General features: G+C 36.5%; 1 protein-coding gene across 1 annotated transcript in view; it reads left to right on the top strand.

Moving 5' to 3' along the window:
• LOC112916315 (disintegrin and metalloproteinase domain-containing protein 5-like) overlaps window positions 1–8,981 on the top strand; it is a 135,207-nt gene extending 126,226 nt beyond the window's left edge. The window contains exon 22 of the mRNA XM_072762691.1: window positions 8,840–8,981. Coding sequence (XP_072618792.1) covers window positions 8,840–8,981 — 142 coding nt within the window. The remainder of the gene's footprint in view (window positions 1–8,839) is intronic.
• The last annotated feature ends 4,635 nt before the right edge of the window (window positions 8,982–13,616 follow it).

Here is a 13,616-nt window from a genome sequence, read left to right as displayed (position 1 = left end):
CATGTGGGAGCTGCCAATTATATCAACCAAATAATAACCAAAGTAAAGAAACACATAGATAATAATACATTAGTAGTAGGAGACTTCAGCACTCCAATCTCATGAAGGGACAGATCTTCTAAGGAGATCACCAAGAAACAAGGCTTTGAATGACACACTGCGCCAAATGAAATTCATGGATATATATAGAACATTCCATCCTTTTTTTTTTTTTAATTAATTTTTTTTTTTAGAACATTCCATCCTAATGCAAAAGAATACACACTCTTCTCAATTGCACTAGAACTTTCTCTAGAATATACCACATACTAGGTCACAAATGAGGTCTCAATATAGGAATTATTCCCTGCATATATTCAGACCACAATGCTTTGAAACTTGAACTCAATTACAAGAAGAAATTTGGAAGGAACTCAAACAGTTGGAGGCTAAAGATTATCCTAATAAATAATGAATGGGTCAACCCAGAAATTAGAGAAGAATTAAAAAGATTCATGCAAACTAATGATCATGAAAGCACAACTGTTCAAAATCTTTGGGATAAAGCAAAGGCCATCCTAAGAGGGAAGTACATTTCAGTACAAACCTCCCTCAAAAAATCAGAAAAATCGCAAATACACAAGCTAACGTTACACCTAAAGGATCTGGAGAAAGAACAGCAAATAAAGCCTAAACAAAATAGAAGAGAGATAAGAAAGTTTAGAGCAGAACTTAATGAAATAACGATGAGAAGAATAGTAGAACAGATCAACAAAACTAGAGCTGAATTAATAAGGTAGATAAACCTCTAGCCAGACTTATTAAAAAGAAAAAAAATAAAATTAATAAAATGAGGAATGAAAGAGGAGGGATCATGACCAGCACTAAGGAAATACAAATGGCTTTAAGAATGTATAATGAGCAACTATATACCAACAAATTAGGCAATCTGGAAGAAATGGATGCATTCCTGGAAACTTATAAGTTACCAAAATGGAAACAGAAAGAAATAGAAAGCCTAAACAGACCAGTAGCAAGCAACAAAATTGAATCAGCCATCAAAAACCACCCAAGACACAAAAGTCCAGGGCCAGATGGCTTCTCAGGAGAATTCTACCAAACATTTAAGGAAAAAATATTACATACTCTACTAAAGCTTTTTCAAAGGACATAATAAATGGAGGGAATACTTCCAAACTCATTCTATGAGGCCAGCATTACCTTGATTCCAAAACCAGACAAAGGCCCCACCATAAAGGAGAATTACAGATGAAGATTCCTGATGAATATGGATGCAAAGTTCTCACTAAGAGAACAATAGGATCTAACAGTACATTGAGAGAATTATTCACCATGATCAAGTGAGATTTATCCTTGGGATACAAAGGTGGTTCAAGATTCGTAAAACAATCAACGTGATGGATCACATCAATAAAAGAAAAGACCAGGGGCAGCCCCGGTGGCGCAGCGGTTTAGCGCCGCCTGCAGCCCAGGGCATGATCCTGGAGACCCTGGATCGAGTCCCATGTCAGGCTCTCTGCATGGAGCCTGCTTCTCCCTCTGCCTGTGTCTCTGCCCCTCTCTCTCTCTCTCTCTCTCTCTCTCTCTCTGTCTCTGTCTCTATGAATAGATAAATAAAATCTTAAAAAAAGAAAAAGACTAGAACCATGTGATCTCGATAGATGCAGAGACAGCATTTGGCAAAATACAACATAATTTTCTGATTAAAACTCTTCAAAGTGTAGGAATAGAGGGAGTATACCTCAATATCATAAAAGCCATATTTGAAAAGCCCACAGCGGGGATCGCTGGGTGGCTCAGTGGTTTGGCACCTGCCTTTGGGCCAGGGCGTGGTCCTGGGGTCTCGATCGAGTCCCGCGTCGGGCTCCTGACATGGAGCCTGCTTCTCCCAATGCATGTGTCTCTGCCTCTCTCTCTCTCCATCCCTCTCTCTCTATCATGAATATATATAAATAAAAAAATCTTTGAAAAGCCCACAGCAAATGTCATTCTCAATGGAGAAAAATAGAGTTTCCCTCTAAGTTCAGGAATATGACAGGGATGCCAACTCTTACTGCTGTTGTTTAACATAGTACTAGAAGTCCTAGCCTCAGCAATAAGAGAACAAAAAGGAATAAAAGGCATTCAAATTGGCAAAGAAGTCAAGCTCTCTCTCTTTGCAGATGACGTGATACTATACACAGAAAACCCAAAAGACTCCACCCCAAAATTGCTAGAACTCATACAGAAATTCAGCAATGTGTCAGAATACAAAATCAATGCAGAATTCAGTTGCATTTCTATACACTAATAATGATACTGAAGAAAGAAATTAAGGAATCAATCCCATTTGCAATTGCACCCAAAACCATAAGATATCTAGTAATAAACCTAACTAAAGTGGTAAAGGATTGTACTCTAAAAACTACAGAACACTTATGAAAGAAATCAAGGAAGAAACAAAGATATGGAAAAACATTTCATGCTCATGGATTGTAAGAATAAATATTCTGAATATGTCTAGGTTACCCAGAGCAATTTACACATTCAATGCAATCCCTATTAAAATACCATGGACTTTCTTCACAGAGTGGAAACAAATAATCCTAAGGTTTATTGAACCAGAAAAGTTCTTGAAAATAGCCTGAGGAATGATGAAACAGAAAACCAAAGCTGGGGGCATCACAATGCCTGACTTCAAGCTGTATTACAAAACTCTGATCATCAAGACAGTGTGGTACTGGCACAAAAACAGACACATAGGTCAATGGAAGAGAATAAAGAATCCAGAAATTAACCCTCAACTCTATGGTCAATTCAGCTTCTACAAAGCAAAAAACAATATCCACTGGAAAAAAAGACAGTCCTTCAACAAATGGTGCTGGGAAAATTGGACAGCCACATGTGGAAGAATGAAACTGTACCATTCTCTTATACCATACACAAAGATAAACTCAAAGTGGTTGAAGTATCTAAATTATGTGAGACAAGAACCCATCAAAATCCAAGAGGAGGACACAGGCAACAACCTATTAAGAACTTGGCCACAGCAACTTCTTGCAACACTCATCTATGAAGGCAAGGGAAACAAGAGCAAAAATGAACTATTGGGACTTCATCAAGATAAAAAGCTTCTCTGCACAACGAAGGAAACAATCAACAAAACTAAAATTCAACCTACAAGGCAGCCCCGATGGCTCAGCAGTTTAGTGCTGCCTTCAGCCCAGGACATGATCCTTGAGACCTGGGATGGAGTCCTACGTTGGGCTCCCTGCATGGAGCCTGCTTCTCCCTCTGCCTGTCATTCTCTCTCTCTCTCTCTCTCTCTCTCTGTATCTCATGAATAAATAAAATCTTTAAAAAAATAAAATACAACCTACAGAATGGGAGAAGATATTCACAAATGACAGATAAAAGGCTAGAGTTCAAGATTTGTAAATAATGTATCAAACTAAACACCCAAGAAACAATCCAGTCATGAAATGGGCAGAAGACACGAACAGACATTTCTCCAAAGAAGACCTACACATGGCCATTGGCACATGAAAAAATGCTCCACATCACTTGCCATCAGAGAAATACAAATCAAAACCACAATGAGATGCCACCTCACACCAGTGAGAATGGCGAAAATTAACAAGACAGGAAACAACAAATGTTGGCAGGAATGTGGAGAAAGGAAACCCTCTTGCACTGTTGGTGGGAATGCAAGCTGGTGCAGCCACTCTAGAAAACAGTATGGAGGTTCCTCAGGAAGTTAAAAATAGAGTTACCCTTCGACCCAGCAACTGCACTATGGATATTTACCCCAAAGATTCAGATGTAGTGATATGCCAAGACACCTGTACCCCAATGTTCATAGCCATAATGTCCACAATAGGCAAACTTTGGAAGGGTCCATGGTGTCCTTATATGAATAAAGAAGATTTTATATATATATATAAAATGGATGGAAGTGGAGGGTATTATTGTGAGTGAAATAAGTCAATTGGAGAAAATTATCATATGGTTTCACTCATATGTGGAATATAAGAAATAGTGAAAGAGACCATAAGGGAAAGGGAGGAAACTGTGTGGGGAAAAATTAAAGAGGAAGACAAAAAGAGACTCCTAACTCTGGGACACAAATGAAGGGTTGCTGAAGGGGAAGTTCAGTGGAGGAATGGGGTAACTGGGTGATGGACATTGAGGAGGGCACATGATGAAATGAGCACTTAGTGTTATATGTTGGCACATTGAATTTAAATTAAATAAGAAATAAAAAATATTTCTTAATTTGAAAAAAAAATTATCAGAATAAATATCATCATTGTATTTCTTACTTTTTAATCATTCAATCAATCAAAAAGTGAGTTAATGTATTTGAGAGTCCCTTTTCTCCAAAACAAAACAAAACAAAACAAAACAAAATAAAAAACCAAATGAAAACCAAACAAAACCCCCTAATAATGTGACTTAAAAGTGGGCTAAAGACTTCAATAGACACTTCTAAAATGCCATACTAATGGCTAATAGGTATGTGAAACAACGCGAAACATCACTAATCATCAGGAAAATGCAAATCAAAACCACAGTGAGGCATCACCTGTTAAATGGCTGTTATAAAAAAAATAACTCAACAGTGTTGGCAAAGTTATAGAGAAACTGGAATCATTGTACTTTGTTGGTGAGAATGCAAATTATTGCATCCACTATGCAAAACTGTTTATGATTTCTCAAAAAAAATTAAAAATAGAACTTCAGTATGATCCAGTAATCCTATTTCTGGATAGTTAGCCTGAAGAATTGAAATCAGGATCTCAAAGTGATATTAACATTCTCATATTCATTGCAGCACTATTTAACAATAGTCAAGATGTGGATACAAACTAAATATCTATCAATGGATATAGAAAATGTGGTATATACATAAAGTTGAATGTCATTCAGCCATGAAAAAAGAAGGAAATCCTGTATATGTGACAACATAGGTGAATCTTAGTTTACAACATAGGTGAGCTAAGTGAAATAAAGTAGTCACAGAAGGACAAATAACTTCATGATTTTTACTTATGTGAGGTATCCAAAGTAGTGAAATTCATAAAAACATAGAGTAGAATGGTGGTTGCCTCAGTCTGGAGGAGGACAAAATAGGTGTTGCTAATCAAGGAGAATAAAATCTCAGTTATGCACAATTAATAAGGTCTAGAGATCTGCTGTACAATATTGTCCCTATTATTAACAATAATTAAAAGGTTGTTAAGAGATCTCCTTTAAGGGTTTACTGCAATACAATAATTTTTTTTAAATTTAAGATGTTTTGCTACCCAAAAGACTTATGAAAGGGAAAGGGAAGCTACAATGTAGAATATTTTTGTAACATATTTTCAATGAGGACTTTCATTCAGAATATATAAAAAATCCTTACAGATCAGTAACATAAGGTGGGATAACCTAATAGGCAAATAGCTTCTTGCCTAATAGATAACAGTCTTCACAAAAGATAACAAAAGCCTCAGAACATGAAAAATTCAAACGTCATTATCCGAAAAAGACAAAAGAGATATGAGAGTCTCCTAAACCCTACAAAAGTGGCTAAAATTAAAAGAACTGGCAACATTAAGGGTTCTTGAGAATATTAAGGAATTAGGTCTCTGACACATTTCAGGTAGGAGTATATATCGGTACAACATACTTTTTAATCACTGTTGAACCATCTAGCGTCTATTATGTTTCAATTAAATTTTTTTATCAAAACTTTTTAAAAAGATTTATTTATTTATTTGGAGGGGGTAGGGTCAGAGAGAGAGGGAGAGAGAATCTCAAGCAGGCTCCTCACTGAGCATGGAGCTGACTCGGCTGGATCACACCACTCTGAGAACATAAACTGAGCCAAAACCAAGAGTTGGCCACTCAACCAACTGAGCCACCCAGGTGCCCTGGATTCAATTAAATTTGTAAATCTTATTTTCATTTTTAAAACTGTATTTATTGTACTTAAATTTTACATCTATTTTAAATTATTAACTTGATTTTATTTTCCTGAATTTTGACAAAGATAATTCCCCATGAAGTCTAATTCCCCATGAGTCAATTAGCAAAAATATTTTTTTTCCTTTTCCAATTAATTTGAAGCTGATTGTCTTTACTTCTCCCTTTGCTATACTTTTAACTTTAAATCTTGCTTGCTTCTCTTTCAACTCAGTCATCTATGTGTATTTAAGTTTCTGTATATTTAACATAAACTCAATCAAAATATTTTTGGATACATGGGCATGGAGAATTGAGAAAAAGATTCTGAAACTCCTATAGAAAGAAAATAGTGGTATCCACATAAACTTTAGTACTAACAATGAATAAGATATAGAGCTTTTATTTTCAAATAACATCTTTCTGATTTTTAATGTACTATCAAATATTAATTAAAATAGCTCAGATACTTTGGTAGATAGATAAATTAAGGAAGAGTTCCACATAATCACAATAACCAAAGAAAATTTCCATTAGCAATGTAGATGCATATCTTCTTAAATATTTTTCTAAGCAAAACATAGATATATTTATACTTTTGTTTAGAGACTATTATGCACAACTATGCATGTCATAAAATATAGGCTTATGTCATCATTTTGTAACATACAGTATTCAATTTATTTATTTATTTATAAATTATTTATTTATTTTTAAAGATTTTATCTATTTATTCATGAGAGAGAGAGAGAGAGAGAGAGAGACAGAGACACAGGCAGAGGGAGAAGCAGGCTTCATGCAGGGAGCCTGATGTGGGACTCGATTCTGGGACTCCTGGATCACACCTTGGGCCAAAGGCAGGCACTAAACTGCTGAGCCACTCAGGGATCCCCAATTTATTTATTTTTGGTATTCAATTTAAAAATGAAAAATAATTCATTTTTAAAATCCATTATTATGAATATTTAGACTACTTCCAGTTTTTCATTGTTGTAAACAACCATAATAAGCATTATTATATAAATACACATGTTAGAGCAATTATTGAATTATAGTCTCAGGATATATACTAGAAGAGAAATTGATCAAAGCATAAATATAATATGTACACTATCATTGTTTTTTATCCTTATTGCCAGATTATCTAGTTGTGGTGATAATCACCAATCCATTATACCAGGTTGTAACTTTTATAAGTAATTTATTATTAGGCAATTAGATATGTGAATGGTTTACTTTCTGAGCTATAGTATACCTTAAATTTTAATTTTACTATCCTAATTCATTTTCTTTGGTACTTTTCACCATGTCATTTACTAATGAGCTATTTCTATAATGAGTGTGACACAGGTAGAAAACATACAATGTAGTTATATGAGATTACAGGCATTTTTGAGACTTCCATTTTATGAGAGATGCTTAGTATATTTTTACTCTTTCCCATCTCTCATTTCTCTGATTCTTGTTATGTAAATTGGGATTTTGGGACTAGCCTACTGTTAATAAATTCCTTTTTTTAAACATTCTTTATCTTGTTCCAGAATTTTTGTCATTTTCAGTTTTGTACTGAAGTTTGCAACATTTTTTAAAACTGGTTTCATTTTTCATAATTATGAAGGGTGATTTTAGATTTTAATTACATTAAGATCCTTTTCCATCCAGCGACCTTGGAATGCCCAAATCTAGCCTTGACTGTCCTTTTGAAGTCATTCAATAAACTCTATATGTATGTCAGTGTGTGTATCATTCTGCATCCTATTACAGTTGTAGCAAGAAATAAACATTCATTTAAAAAATATACATATGCAAAAGAATAAAATAATCATCGTTAATCTTAGCACCTAGGATGGTCATTGTTACAACATTTTAATGTATAGATTTACACACATGAATGGATGTGTGCATATATATAGTATTTTTATATTTTATTAACTGTGATTGTACTTAGAATTCTCACATTTTTTTCTTTTATTCTAAATTAAAATTAGTTCATATACTTAGAATGGAAATTGCAAGGCACTTTGTTTTATTGACCTAAATAGTTTCCAAACATAGACAAATGAACAAGTCAGGGAATTTGAGGCGGTCACTTCTATTATAAAACTAAGAGTATTTGCACTTGAGGTAACAGATAATTGTTTTTTCTGGAATTAGTTTTTATTTTTCTGATCCTTTCCCTTCAGTTAACTGTTCCCTTTAAATTACTTATATTAGAGCTCAAAAAAAAAAAAAAAAGGCAACATTGGCAGTTTGTGTTGTTTTATTTTGTTTTCTCTTACAGCAACAGTCTCTAATGACCTTGGCCTAGAAGAAGGACATTACCAAATAAGTCATCAGAAACTGACCTAAACCAAGAAGGGAAAAATAATTTCACCCTCACCTCTATTTTCACTGCTGAGGGTTTAAAGTATGAAATAATAAAACATCTGCACTTGAATCACCTAAATTATGTCTGATGTTTTCTCTGTATTTTTAGTCTCAACCTCTTCCCTATCTACTCCCAACTTGAATCCAGAAGAGGCTTTGAATCAGTGAAGCAGCCCAAAACCTTTGTCTCATGACAACAAAAGAGCCTGCCAGTTCAGTTTCATGACCTGAGGTAGCATGTCCTGTTTTTCCTTATGCTCCTTAGGTTGACCTGAATCTTCTTTCAGTCTAATCTCCTTCCTTCTCTTCAGAGCTCCTAACTTTCATCTAGCCTGTGATTTGCCCCAGTGGCACTTACTCAATTTTCCTCTTGTTACTGCTTCTCCTCTTTGAAAGATTTGTATCCACTTTAGCCAGTCGAGACACCTGTTTACCAAAAAAGAGTAGATTTATCAAGGAGCTGAGGAAGCAAAAGCATCAGGATCACTTACTTGAATAGGGCTCTTTTCAGTCAGGACCTTAAATTTTGTATTCTTTTTCTCAGGGTTCATCAAATTTTATATAGTTTGGGCCCTACAGAACCTGGATCTTCCTCTTTACTGGCACCCTTGGCAGTGGTGTGCTGGGGCCAGTTTCTACCAGCTGGCAAGAAATTTTGCACTGATAAAAAAAGACAAGTTTACTGAAGGTGTGGAGAAATTGGAACTATTGCACACTGTTGATGGGAATGCAAAATGAAGATGTTATAGAAAAAAGTATGGAGGTTCCTCAAAAAATTAGAACTTGAACCATATGATCCAGCAAAGATGGAGTAGAAATGTTTTGTAGGAAAATCATTTTGCTTTTGGATTTGAAAAGGAGATGATGCTGCAGTTAGGAGAATGCTGCTGAAATAAAATGTTCTGCTTCCTGGAGAAAACTTCTCTATTACTCATAATTCCATACAAATTGTGTGAAAAAACTGAAAATTTGGAAATCACATAGTCATGTAATACTTTAAGGATATTTTTCCTATTTAGGAAATGCAAGGCTTAGTAATTCTGTACCAGCCAAAATATGCGATCTAGTGCAGATATACAGTCATGTGAACTCTTCCTTCAGTATTAGATGTAAGTTCTCAGAAATCCAAATGCAACACCATTTCCTCATTGCTTAATGCAGACAGGCTTTGGTATCTGACATTTTTCTGGAATTATTCTGGAAAAATAATCACTTACCTCTACAGTGTTAATTTCTATGAATTCATTTCAGTTCTCTTTTAATTTTTGTTAGGTTTTTTTATATTTGATTATTCCTCATTTAAAATTTGGTCCTTTCATTTCAGAAACATTTCCATTCTCTTCTGATTCCTAGTAGTGTGTCTATTCCTGATGATTCTTTCTCAGTGTACTTTGTTACCATCCATTTAATTGCCCTTAAATATTGGTGTTATTTATCCTTGACTTTTGTCTCTTTTCCCTGTATACAAGTAGCTCATAATTATGTGCATATTCTACCCAGGGAGATTTTGCAAAATACTTATTCTGAGGTACCTATCTTTGAAATATGTAATCAGTAAGATATTTCTCTGATAATGCTGGTTATTCTCCTGATATAAAATACTCTTCATTGCTGCTAACTCAAATACACACACACACACACACACACACACACACACACACACACACACACAGAAACAGTGTTTTATCTGAGTTCATATGCCTACCTAAATGCCCACTAGCCTTATGGTGAACTAGACACAGATTACCAAAATAATTCTTGTTGGTGGTTGTACCTCTCCCTAAGAGTGTTATGTGAGGTTGCTTTTTTGAACTCCTGGGTAAAAGAAGAGTCCAACTTAAACAGGCAGAGCTCAGGACATGCAGAGTACGCACATGTGGATCACCAAAGGAAAATATACAGAGCTTGTCTGACTCTCCAGAATTACAGTTAGGAACCAGGGAAAGATACCAAGGAGAATGAACTCACCTATGAAATTTGAGATTATTCATAATAACATTTTCCTCTTTGACTCATTGCTTTAGTTGATTCTTGGATTCTGATGGATTATGTCATCTTGTGCAGGTATGGTACTTTTTCTGGGTAGCAGAGACTGTCCTCTATTTGATGACGAGCCTTCCAGGATTCTTCAGTCTTGCAGCTCTATATTTTCATGTTGCTAACAAAACTGAAGAAAATGTGGAAAACCCATATCTGTCCACTAACTGGCAGTGATACAAATAATTTATTCCCATGGTGCATTGGCTCAATCTAGTCACATAATTCTAACTTCAAAGGAGGCTGGCATACATCAGGAGAACTCGTGGAATATTTGGTGAGAATTACTGTCCCTACCACATATGAAATGGAAAAAAACGAAGGTTGTGACATCTGTAACTCGATACAAGGCTGCCATAGTTCCCATGATGTAAGACAAGACCTTCTAAAGCACCCTCTGACAGGGCCGTGGTGATTTGGCTATGGCTTCCCTCTGCTCCATTTCCTCACAAGTCCCTATAGAATCAGATTGCTAGTTTCTGAGTTGGATGCTAAACAAATTTCTGAGGTATATTGACATTGGAAAAGTGTCACTGCTACATCAATGGCTATATATGCCTATATCCATTTCTAAAAGTTGGACACCCTGGCTACACGTGTGTTCATAAACTGAGTGCCATGAGTGACAGCCACAAGAATGTTCTTTGCAGTCCTCTTACTACAAGGAGCATGAGTGGTGAAGGGTCTGAACTGCTACACAGTTTTGTTAAGGCCACACTGTCCATGATCCCAACCAATGGTGGAATCTTAATAGAGATACTAAGGCAGGCAGTCCTGGAAGACTTGGTACTCCTCTGACAGCTGCCTCTGGCTTGAGGACTTCCCCATGGTCCTGCTGAGCCTTTCTTACATTGAATGGATCCTCCTTAAACTGTGTGAATCCTAGGCTGCTACTATTCATTTTTCTGTACCTATCTCCTTCCCTTGGGGTCAGACTTGCTTCACTGTCTGCCAACTTTCTCAGGCTTTTTATCATTCTCCCCATTTTTCACAGTGGTTTTCATTCTAATAAAATCCACGCACATTTATGCCTGTCTTGGCATCTCCAGATTAAAACAATACTGGAAGTGTTACAAGTAAATTGGTAGTAAGATGTGGACTTGGTTTGATTTCTAATTCTTTAACAAGCAAGGATGACAGGATCCTGGTTGGAAAAAGGGTGCAGATTGTCCCTACCACCAGGTGGCAGTAAAACTCTAAAAATTTCATGGCTATAAGGAAAAATAGCCGGCTAGAGGAGAATGTGGTGGTGGAAATAAAGCAGACGTTTAAATCAGTGGAGTTAGCTATTTAGTGCTAAATTTTGTTGATGCCTTGTATAAGGATAAGAGATTGAAAGGTATTGACAATCAGTTACTTCCTATGCCTGCAAGCCATAGAGTCTCAGTGGGGCTTACAAGGAGGCCTTTATCAGCCTTTGTTGCATGTGGGATACAGGTGAATGGCTGGCAGATGTGTTTGTCACACTTGCAAGTTCCAGAGACATCTGAATACACAGAATATTCTGTTTCAACTATACTCAAAAGCAAAAAACAGACATATATTGGGGAAAGGAGGTAGCAGAAATTAGTACCATTGTTACTGCAGGGACAGTAGTTTCCATCATATTTTTGTTTAATTTGTCAGTCTGGTCCCTGCAAAAACGAGATGGAACTTGATAAATTATTAGACTGATGCTGCCATATCTAACAATACAATTCACCCTTGAACAGCTCAGAACATCTCTAACAGATGCTGAATCCCCCTCCACAGGAAAAACCTGAGATCTTGAAAACAGGGAAGAGGACTTCTTGATGTATGCCATTCTCTTCCCACCTCCTCTGCTCTTTGGTTGGAAGCCATTGTGCTTGAAGGTGTTGTAGACATTTCTTCCCCACAAGACAATAGGTGCCTCCACCCCTATCCCATAGGAGTTTCCCATCTCTTCTTTTGACTCCTAGGCCAATAATTAGGATTAAATCTGTCATAACACAGATGGTGATCTACTGGTCAGGGGGTAATGCTTAGCTGCCAGAATCCAAGAGGCCATAATTACCACTGTGATTAGTATGGGTGAGGAGCCACCAAGGGGGCTTGAATCACAGGTAGTTTTGCAGACAGTAAATAGAGGATTGTGGCTTTTTGGATGCAGAATAGACTGGCAGCCACTAGGGAGTTGATTACATCAATAATGAAGAGAAAGCAAGAATAGCAGGAGACCAAAGATTATCTCCCAATAAAAAAATCACAATCCCTGAGTCTCAGCTCCCAGACCTGAACCCAGTTTTTATTTAGTTTTTTTTTTAATATTTTATTTTTTTATTTATGAGAGACACAGAGAGGCAGAGACATAGGCAGAGGGAGAAGCAGGCTCCCTACAGGGGATTAATTAATCCCAGGACCCTGGGATCACAACCTCAGCCAAAGGCAGAAGCTCAACCACTGAGCCACCCAAGTGCCCAGATCTGAAACTCTTTGAATGAGAATATGGCTTGTTGGAAAGACCCTCTAACTCCATGGAAAGTATAAACTATCTTGACTCCTCCTGTCTTAAGGGAAGTTAAGCCAATTACTCAAGTGTACACTGGCAAAGGGGGATTGACAATATATTTTGAGGGTAATTAGATACAAAATCTGGGTTGATATTGATACCGAAAGGATCATCAGCACCCCTGTTGGATTTGGGGCCTAAGAGAACCAGATAATAAATTGGTTCTTGGCTAAAGTTTGGCTCATAGTTGCCTCCTGGGTCTATAGATCCCTCCAGTGGTCATTCCCTCAGTTCTCAAATACATAACTGAAATTGATATACTTGGAAGTTGAGGTAATTCCACATTGGATCCCTCACCTGTTGAGTAAAAGCTATTATCCTAGTAGGAAAGACCAAAAGTAAACTGACTGACGTCATCCCTTCTGGCCAAGATGGTAAATCAAAAACAACATATCTTGTATGGTGACAGTTAATAGCTACACTTGTGGTGAGCATAGCGTGACATGTAGAATTGTTAAATCACTGTGTTGTACACCCAAAACAGAATATTCTGTGTCAACTATACTCAAAAGCAAAAAACAGACATATATTGGGGAAAGGAGGTAGCAGAAATTAGTACCATTGTTACTGCAGGGACAGTAGTCTCCATCATATTTTTGTTTAATTTGTCAGTCTGGTCCCTGCAAAAACGAGATGGAACTTGATAAATTATTAGACTGATGCTGCCATATCTAACAATACAATTCACCCTTGAACAGCTCAGAACATCTCTAACAGATGCTGAATCCCCCTCCACAAGTAAAAAATCTATGTG

This window comes from Vulpes vulpes, chromosome 7 (assembly GCF_048418805.1).
Source record: "Vulpes vulpes isolate BD-2025 chromosome 7, VulVul3, whole genome shotgun sequence".
NCBI classification, from domain to species: domain Eukaryota; kingdom Metazoa; phylum Chordata; class Mammalia; order Carnivora; family Canidae; genus Vulpes; species Vulpes vulpes.
Note: the sequence above shows the minus strand (reverse complement) of the source record. Positions and strands in the feature narration are given on the sequence as shown.